General features: G+C 36.0%; 1 protein-coding gene across 1 annotated transcript; it reads left to right on the forward strand.

Annotated features, from left to right (window-relative positions):
* Positions 1-765: 765 nt before the first annotated feature.
* On the forward strand, positions 766-3198 carry LOC136232986 (F-box/kelch-repeat protein At1g30090). Its single transcript, XM_066022491.1, has one exon. The coding sequence runs from the start codon at positions 1768-1770 to the stop codon at positions 2983-2985; it is 1218 nt and encodes a 405-aa protein (XP_065878563.1). The 5' UTR covers positions 766-1767; the 3' UTR covers positions 2986-3198.
* The last annotated feature ends 5745 nt before the right edge of the window (positions 3199-8943 follow it).

Genomic DNA, 8943 nt, shown 5'->3' on the forward strand with positions numbered 1-8943 from the left:
AGTTTGGATGGGTGAAATGCAATTGTGATGGGTCGAGCAAAGACAACCCAGGCTTTGCTGTTGCAGGGGGAACTTCAGAATGAGCTACGAGTTTTGCAAGGTGGTTTTGCAATGAATTTAGGGGTTTGCACGACGGTGATTGCTGAGATTTGGAGGCTTTTCTTTGGGTTGCAAATTGCTTGGGATAAAGGGTTCAAACATGTAATTTTTGAGCTCGACTCACTGGTGGTGGCTCGCATGGTGAATGAGGAAGTGGAGAACCGTCACCATGCTTATTGGCTAGTTACGAAGTGTAAGGAGATGGTGGCTCGAGATTGGGAGGTGCGGATAGTGCATGTGTATCGGGAAGGGAACCAGATAGCAGATTAGATGACGAACTATGCAAAAAGATTGTCGTTGGGTTTTCACGAGTATGTTGAGCCTACAACAGCTATCCAGAATATTATTTATCCGAATGCGTACGATACGAACAGTGGTAGGATGATTCGTCACTAGCTTTGTTCGTAGTTTTATATTGTGTTCTCGCATCCTTGCATTTTTTTTTTTATAATTAAGCTATAATTAGAAAACAAAAGTAATAAATTGTACATTTGTCCTTGTTTATCTTAATGAGAAAATTGCTGTTCCAAAGTCTGTTCATGCACCTGGAAATAAACAAATAATAAAACTGACATGTATTTGCTTTTTCCTCACAAACACATGTACACATTGTCATTAATTCGGTATAAATAGCTTTTTCTTGTTGATTATTGGTAACCACTTGATTATACACTTATCTTTATATTTAATCAAACTTCATTAACTCATTAATTAAACTATGCGTTTCACCTAAATCTTCTTCTCTAATTTTCGACGTCATTTTGTTTTAACACTAACCTCAGACACCCCGTCTGTTATACCACGCGCTCCGCAATTTGAAGAACACAGTGCCACTCAAAAGCCTGTTAACTTGAAACTTATTAATCACGCTCCTTCAGCGCGTGGAGTTTTTCTGCTACAGAACCATTCAACCTATATTTGCCGCAATGGATTTAATATATAATCTTTTTCCTCAAAGGAGAAAGAGTGATCTTCTGGGTCACCTTTTTTTTTTTTTTTGCAAGAACAAAGAGCTAATTCCATCAAAGTCGCCATCTTTCTGACAATTATATCGGGAATTCCTCATTTGTAAGTGCAAATACTGGTTTTTGATCTTTGCTCAGTTGTTTTTGCTGTTTCAGTTTCGTTTTCTGGGCTGTATGAAACAAGATTTGGCCTGAGTTTAATTTGTTCCCTTTGATTAATTTACACGGGCTGCCACAAATTCCCATTTCTTGCTGATCTGTGAATTGAATTTTTGTGGGGTTATTGTTTGTTAGTAGTGTTAAGGAGAATTGGGGATGTATGATGTACTTTCTCATTTATGAAACTGATTCTTTCTCATCGGTGAATTTGGGGTTTTAATAGGCAAAAGTGGTGATAAATCTATGTAGATTTTAGAAAGCTGTGTACATTGGATTTCTAGGGGTTTGAAATTGGATTGTTTTTGGCAGTTTTTTCCGTAATATGATTGTTTTAGTTGTTATTTGGAATATGTGGACATGGAATCAGTGCTTTAATTTGTGTGAGGAATTCCTTTATTTGCAAAGTAAAAGGGGAAAACTACTTAATTGAAGAGTTGGAGTAGATTTCAGACCTTGAATTTGGCAAAGATATATCAGAATAAGGGTTTGCCAGTAGTATATGAAAAGGTCTATGTTTTGTAACTTCCTTAATTAACAGAGTAAGATGCAAAGAGTCCGTTTGTCGTCTCAACAAGCACCTGTTCATAAGTTAGGGGATTCCCAGATGACATTATCTCCTAAGTTTAGGTTAGCTGTGATCCAATCTTCCTTATTAACTCCTTCACCAGAACTTGAGTTATCTCTTCAGGGTGAACCCTTACTTCCTGGGCTTCCTGATGATGTTGCCTTTAACTGTCTTCTTCGGCTTCCAGTCCAGAGCCTTGCTACTTGTAGAGCAGTTTGCAAGCGATGGCATTTACTACTCGGTAATAAGGAGCGGTTCTTCACCCGTAGGAAAGAGTTAGGCTTCAAGGATCCTTGGCTCTTTGTCTTTGCTTTCCACAAATGTACCGGAAAGATTCAGTGGCAGGTTCTGGATCTTACACACTTCTTATGGCACACTATCCCAGCAATGCCTTGTAAGGACAAGGTTTGTCCTCACGGGTTCAGGTGTGCTTCCATACCTCTTGATGGTACACTTTTTGTTTGTGGGGGAATGGTCTCGGATGTAGATTGTCCCCTTGATTTGGTTTTGAAGTATGAGATGCAGAAGAATCGTTGGACTGTTATGGACCGAATGTTTGCAGCTAGGTCATTTTTTGCCAGTGGGGTTATTGATGGGATGATATATGTAGCGGGAGGTAACAGTACTGATCTTTTTGAGCTTGACTCAGCAGAGGTTTTGGATCCGGTCAAGGGGAATTGGTCCCGCATTTCGAGCATGGGTACAAATATGGCATCTTATGATGCAGCAGTGCTTGATGGGAAACTTCTTGTGACGGAAGGCTGGTTATGGCCATTTTTTGTCTCCCCTAGGGGTCAGGTTTATGATCCGAGAAGTGATAGATGGGAGAATATGGCTGTTGGATTGAGAGAAGGGTGGACTGGTTCAAGTGTGGTGGTGTACGGGCGGTTATTTGTGGTTTCTGAGCTCGAAAGGATGAAGCTAAAGGTGTATGATGCAGACACTGATTCGTGGGAAACAATAGGAGGGCCTCCTTTACCAGAGCAAATTTGCAAACCCTTTGCTGTGAACGCTTGTGGTTGCAAAATATACGTAGTAGGTCGAAATCTTCATGTCGCAATGGGTCACATCTCTAAGCTGAAGCAAATAAACAGTTGCGAGAAAAAGTGGATGTTCAGTGTTACATGGCGGGTAGTAGATCCACCGGATAGTTTTTCTGATTTGACACCTTCAAGCTCTCAGGTTCTGTTTGCTTAGCCTTTTTTTCTTCTTTCTGTGATATATGTATCTTGTATTACATGGTGTTGAATAATATTGTAACTATATGTGCTTGGGAATAGATGTGTAGGAAAAAGATGCTAATTATATGGTTGTTTTTGTTCATGATTTTTCTCATTACTTGTTACAGTGATTGCCGTTTTATCATTTTGTACTTGTCATTATTCAATGATATTCAACTTATTGCTTTCATCTGATACTCTTTTAGAGCAACTCTCCTTCTATTTAAGGTATTTTCAACTATGTAAATCAGCAGATGGACAATTTGTTTGCTGTTTGAAACCTATATGTTGCACGGAAACTCTTGTTCATTAGCGTTTCCATTTTATTTTCTTTTCCATTTCCATTACCATTTCCTAGCTATATTTTGTTTCAGAAATAATGTTTTCGGAGTTCCGTTCCCGTTTCAGTGCAACATAGTTAGAAACCTCTCTTGTTTACTAATCCTGAGGATTGATTGGTTTCTATAGTTATGAACTATGAAGTAAAATGGAATCTATTGTTGTGAAATTTGAATTTAATCTACTTCAAAGGTTTTTACATTGAATTAGGTGATCTTTTGTGACATTTGGGACACTATATAATGGAAGTTAATAGAATAATAAATGCTTTTCTTGATTGTACCAGTATTAGGAAGAAGAATAGATAAAAACACAAGTTTTGTCGGTAGACCTTTTAGGGTGTACATAACACATTATTATTGTGAGTTGTTATGATTGAAAGATGGTTTAAATTAGAAATTTTGAGTTGGATCTTAATCTATGTAATAGAATTCAATTGAGAGAGGGGTTTTGCCTAAAGGATGTTTGTGCAACTTTGATTAATGTTTGGCTAAAAAAAGTGTAAAATTGTTATAATTACCCAACACGTTCAAATGATGAAGTTTCAGTATGTTTAAGGCTAAAAACAATTTGCTCAATTCTGAAGAATTACACCCAATTGTAGTTCATGGACTAATGCAATGGAAATGCATTCAAATTAAACAGTACATTAATATTATGGATAATCATGAAATGTTTAAGCATTTTTATGTGGCAATGGTGTAAAATATAGAGAAATTTACATATAAATCCATATTTGAAAAACTATTTTCAATTATGTCAAACTAGTAAACTCATTACTTTTAGGGGGCGTTTGGTTCGGAGTCTTTAGGAATGGGAATAAGAATGAGAGGGTTTCATTCCCTTTGTTCTTACTTGTTTAGAAAAAAAAAAAACTCATTCCCTTTACCCATTTTAGATTATGGGTTTACCCCATTTTAGGTTAAGCCCATTACCCGAGGCCCTGTAGGGAATTGGATTCTCTTTCCCACAGAAAACACGCATCTTCTTGACAACAGAAAACACGTCTCCAATCCTTGAAACGCGATCCCTGAATATGTTCTCCTCCAATATCCGACCGCCTCTTCTCCGTTTTCCGGCCGCCTCTTCTCCATTCTCCGGTCGCCTCTCACGTCGGCACGAGTAAGTTAAAGCCTCTTTCATAAAAAAAAAAACAATATTACAACTTTGATTCAATTTCCTTGCAATTTGTGATTAAAAATGAGTGTAAAATTCTGGATATGAGTTAGCTATGACTGACTACCATGGCTTCCTTTTTTTTTTTATGGAGCTTCGAAAATATTTTTTTTTATGTGTGTTTGCTTTGTTGTTTGATTTTTTAAGGCATTTTCTTATGACCAGTAAACTTTGGAAACTATTTGATGATGTTTGTAGGGTGAATTTATTTTTGGATTTGGGTTTTGATGATTTTTGTTAATGGTTAATTCATGATGTTCTCTGTTAAGTGACGTGGGTCTTTATTTCTACTTCTATAATAGTTACAACCAAACATCTACAAAGGGAATTGGGTGGAATTTGCATTCCCTTTCCTAAACATATCCAAACGCATAGGGGAATTAATACTTATTCATTTCCTTTCCTTTAGTTTCCCTTTCTTGATTCTTTTTCCCTTACCCCTTATGAACCAAACTCCAATATATCATAAGAAATTAATCTATTTCAAGAATTGGAGTTTATAAATTAAGGGTTTAGAATATATTGTCTAGGGTTTAGAATTTATAAATTGGAGTTTAGAATTTATAAATTAGGGTGTAAAAACATACTTTATTTATTATATATAGAAAATAATGATAGAATTAAATTTGATAATCTGATTTAGTTATAATTTTATACTAGTTAATTATGATATTCATGTAACTAACCTTTAAAAATATATATGGATAGAGATTATGGGCCGAAGCCCAAACAAACTACCATCTTTGTTGGATTTTTAATAAATACATGAAATGTCACTCGAAGAAATAAATGCAGAAAGTTTGGGTAGTGATAAGTGACTAACTTAAGCTACATATTCCATTTTATTAAGACCATTGTCACTCAAAGAATGAACATGTTCAGGATCTTTTATATATCTATATGATAGAAGTAGTCATTCTTTTCCACTTTCTCTAACTTTAAGATAAGGATCATATAGTAGTAGTATTTTCCAAAAAAATATATCAGTATCAACCATTAATTCTCACTTAAAAGAAATTTAAAGATGTAGGGTAAATATAAACAATTTCTAGAAAGCAACACCCAAGCTATAATCAGAACTCATTCAATTTCGACTCATTGCATTGTGGTTAATGTATGAAGGAATCTCTTAGCCTGTTGGTTGAGAGCTTACCTATGACCCTAGAGGTCATGAGTTCGAATCACATGGGGTGAGATGGGTTGAGGGTTTTAGTATTTCGTTACTTGAGTTTAATGGCATATAAGTTTCACTTTCCATGAATGTTAGGAAAACTTTGTCACACAATTAACTTTGAATGTTTTACTGCTTCAACCTATCAAAATGTGCAAGAACTTAAGAGAGTTAACATTAGTACTAGTAGAGTTGGAATTAGAATTATGTGTTGATTAGGATTAAATTGGCATATGTAATTATTAGCGATATTTTCGAAATATTGCTAATCTCAACTTTGTCATGTGTGGGCGTGCCAGGGAAAAAATTATCAATTGATTTAGATGATTACGTAATAAATGCCCGCGTAACTTGACTTCTAAACTAAGCGACTGACGAGGGGCACATGGACTGAGAAAATCTTCCTCTTGGGTTCCTAATGACACTATAGAAGCTTTACTAGAACGATAATAACTACCAAAAATAAAGTGCGAAATTGACACAATGATTTTGAGAGAGAGTCAATTTTATTGAATAAGGAATAGTTTAATTACAAGGAATTGACGAAATAGAAGCACTTACAATCAAATTTATGTCTATTACAAAAAAAAAATAGATAACTTAATTGTAGATGTTGATTATGAAATAAAATATGAACGATACATCAATTGGAATGTGGAAACGAAATAACAGAATTGAAATGCTAAAAATAGAATCAAAAGCAATTTGAAACGACAAACTTGAGGCCAATAAATGGCTAGCTTTGATAAATCTTGAGTTAAAATTGGTATTGATTCCACGTGTGTGAGGGCGTCTTGAACGATCAATCGTTGATATGAATACTTTGTGCACAAAGCTTTGATATTGTTTTGACGATGAACGAATTTGATACTTAGGGAATTTTAAGTTTAGAGTCGGGATTGACCAATGATTTTGAATTAGAATTGGATATTGAATATGAGAAACTAATCAATTTTTAAATAAAGCAAGAATGATAACTCAAGATTGAACTAATTGGTGTCACAAAAGGTAAATAGGAAAGATTTTTGAAAGCTGAAACACAAAATCGAGACACAAAAATATGTATAAAACGTGTTTCCAGACACAGAATTGAGTAAAACGAAAGTCTAGAATGAAATTTAGGATGTTGGGAACAATAATAAAGTGAAAATTTGTACTAAAATAAACTCTATAATACCGAAATGAGGCCACAAAGAAATCAGGACAGAATCAGTAAAAAGAAGAAAAAAGCGGAAATTATGAACTTCGAATAATGAAAACTTAAAAAAAAACGAACTTGGAATAGACGAACTAAAGAAATAAGGCTTAATAGACACCCAACCCCCTAAACTTGTAACTTTTTTCCACATGGCCCCCTCAACTTAGGGGACAACCTCTCAACCCCCTCAACTCTCCAAAAACATCACATACATCCCCTTTTCACCCCTATGTTCGGTCAAAATATTGACCCGTGTAGAAAACGCGCTTGACTGTTGACCACACCAATGCCACGTGTCATTTTTGTAACAATCACTTGGATACATTTCACCTCGACGACCACTACCGTCAACCTCAGCACCTCGATAAGGTTGCGACGACAAACAACGTCAGTACCTCACACGAATATGGAAAAATTTAATAAAAAAAATGACACGTGGCATTGGTGTGGTCAACAGTCAAACACATTTTCTACACGGGTCAATATTTTGGCCGAACATAGTGGTATAAGGGGTTGTATGTGATGTTTTTGGAGAGTTGAGGGGGTTGAGAGGTTGTTCCCTAATTTGAGGGGGCCATGTGAAAAAAAGTTACAAGTTTAGGGGGTTGGATGCCTATTAAGTCAAGAAAGAAAGCTAAGAATTGCTCGCTTTGACCTGGGAAACTCGAAATACTAAGGAAAAAAGGTTAAAGGAACAGACTCAAGAGAGGGGAGGGCTCTATTTATAGTTGAAAATGGTAGGTTTAATAACTCCTAACTTCCTCCCATTAACCCTTACTTTTAGTCTATTTACTTTTTAGGTAAGTGGGTAGTTAAATTGGTTAGAGCAAGAGTAGGGATAACAGTCAATTCAACTAACACTTTCATATATTCTAGGCATGAGCCTTACTTTTAAGCCTTATTTCTCCTTGCACACTGACCCGAATTAGGCTCACAAGCACATCACAGATTCTTTCGGACATCTAGTTTCTAGAACATTCGACCTCGTGAGAAAATTCGTCTGTTTGATACCTCGAATAGTCAATCGAAGTGACGTTGGTACGACTGACACGTACTCTAAATTCCGACATTTATTTTTCTCTCTATATGGACCGAATTAGGTCCACAAACACATCCCAAATTTCTCGGAATGTCTAGTTTCTGAAACATTTAACCTTGTGAAAAAATTCATTCGTTTGATGGCCCAAATGACCAGTTGAAGTGACGTTAGTGCTGTTGGGAAGATGGTCATTTTTTGCCTTTTATTTTTTCTCTTTCTTTTCTATGATCTGAAGGCCAGCTCACCGATATAAGAATGCCAAGCTGGCCCTCAGAACTTCCTTTGGGCCGGTTGGGTGGAAGCCCCAGCTCGCCGAGCTGGAAGCCTGCAGTGGAAAAGGGACGGTTTTTGTTTTTTTTCTACTTCATTTGTAATAAAAAATTACAATATTCTTTAAAAATAAAATTTATTTTATGGACCAACAATTGTCGTTCTAATTAATTTATGTGTAATGAAAATTCAAAAAAAGAAATTGCACGACTTAGAATTTCCAAATTTTTTTGACAACCCACTCTCCTACTTTCGTACCTTCTGTTTCTTATCTTTCTGCTTTCAAATTTTAAATAAAAATCTAGAACAAAATAAGATTTATTTAGGGATACAAATGGGGCGGGATTTCCCGTCCCCATCGGCGATCCGTCCCGACGGAGACGGAGAATCCCTGATAAGGACCCCCATGGGACGGGGATCTAGATAATTTTATCCCCCGGTGATGGAGAAAGGTATCCCCGCCCCGTGGGGATCCCTGTCCCCGCCCCGTTAATCCCTAATGGGGATCCCCAATTATTCCCCTTGATAATTGATTTTTTGGATGATTTTAAGTATATTTTAATTAAAGTGATTTGTTTTTTTTTATTTGAAACTTTTGAGAATAATTGTTAATATTTAGTATTATTAGCCACTGTTTCTTAAACGTTTTTGCCTTACTGATTTTTTTAAAATGAACGGTGATTCCTCGCGGTGAATAGGAAATGGGGAATATGAATAACATTTTTGGAACATCTATAAACAG

Source organism: Euphorbia lathyris, chromosome 6, assembly GCF_963576675.1.
Source record: "Euphorbia lathyris chromosome 6, ddEupLath1.1, whole genome shotgun sequence".
In the NCBI taxonomy this organism is placed as follows: Eukaryota; Viridiplantae; Streptophyta; class Magnoliopsida; order Malpighiales; family Euphorbiaceae; genus Euphorbia; species Euphorbia lathyris.

Coding starts and splice junctions, on each gene's coding strand:
- LOC136232986 (XM_066022491.1), top strand. CDS start 1,768: ATGCAAAGAGTCCGTTTGTCGTCTCAACAAGCACCTGTTCATAAGTTA.